We start from the raw sequence: 753 nt of genomic DNA on the forward strand, positions 1-753 counted from the left end.
GTGGGTACGAGAGGCCAGCCCAGGTGTCAGCAGAACTGAGCTATGGCATCTGCTGCTTCGCCAGGTTTCCGGCGACACTCGGCCGAGCACTTGTGCCAGCCATGACCCAGCACCGCAGTGAGGAGGGGACAGAAAGACGGGGACCTTCGTGTCTACAAAAACAAGGCCTGGAGAGAAGGGCTCCCATTCACCTCTCCACCTCGTAGGACTCGGTGGTGTTGATGAAGACTGAGCTGGGCAGGGGCACCTGGAGGGAAGGCAGCGTGGTCAGCCGCGTAGTCTGTACGCGCTCGTGGCCAGCAACCCCGACCCCCACCGGCTGCCAGCCTGTGCCAAGATCCTAGGCTCTGCACCAGGTTCTGTCCCCTCAGCGCCAGGGTCTGGGGGCTCCCGGCTGGGACGGCCATGGGGCACTCCGCCCGCATCCCTCCTGCAGCGCCCCCCTCGCAGGCTCGGGCTCTCAGTGCCGCTTGCCTTTTCATAGTCTTCATCCGAGTCCTTCCCACCGGGGTCGTCCTGCGAGGGTAGGTGGGGCTTTTCGAAGGAGAAGCTCCTGAAACTCTGCCCGTCAGGGGGTGACCGCCTGGGAGGGGAGCAAGGTCACGTCCATCACACGGGGCAGCCCCTCAGCTCCCCTCCACACCAGCCTGTGCACCGGGTGACCGTGCCAGCTCGGCCTGGGCACACGGGGTCTGGCTGCCACAGCCTGCGGCAAAGGCCCAGGGCCACGACCGCGAGGCCGTGTGACGGATC

General features: G+C 66.0%; 1 protein-coding gene across 1 annotated transcript in view; it reads right to left on the reverse strand.

The window, feature by feature from the left end:
• SH3BP2 (SH3-domain binding protein 2) overlaps positions 1-753 on the reverse strand; it is a 35,082-nt gene that overhangs the window by 2,317 nt on the left and 32,012 nt on the right. Inside the window, exons 11-12 of the mRNA XM_015561568.1 lie at positions 475-583; positions 192-247 (exon numbers count right to left, since the gene is read on the reverse strand). Coding sequence (XP_015417054.1) covers positions 192-247; positions 475-583 — 165 coding nt within the window. The remainder of the gene's footprint in view (positions 1-191; positions 248-474; positions 584-753) is intronic.

This window comes from Myotis davidii, unplaced genomic scaffold, assembly GCF_000327345.1.
Source record: "Myotis davidii unplaced genomic scaffold, ASM32734v1 scaffold937, whole genome shotgun sequence".
NCBI classification, from domain to species: Eukaryota; Metazoa; Chordata; class Mammalia; order Chiroptera; family Vespertilionidae; genus Myotis; species Myotis davidii.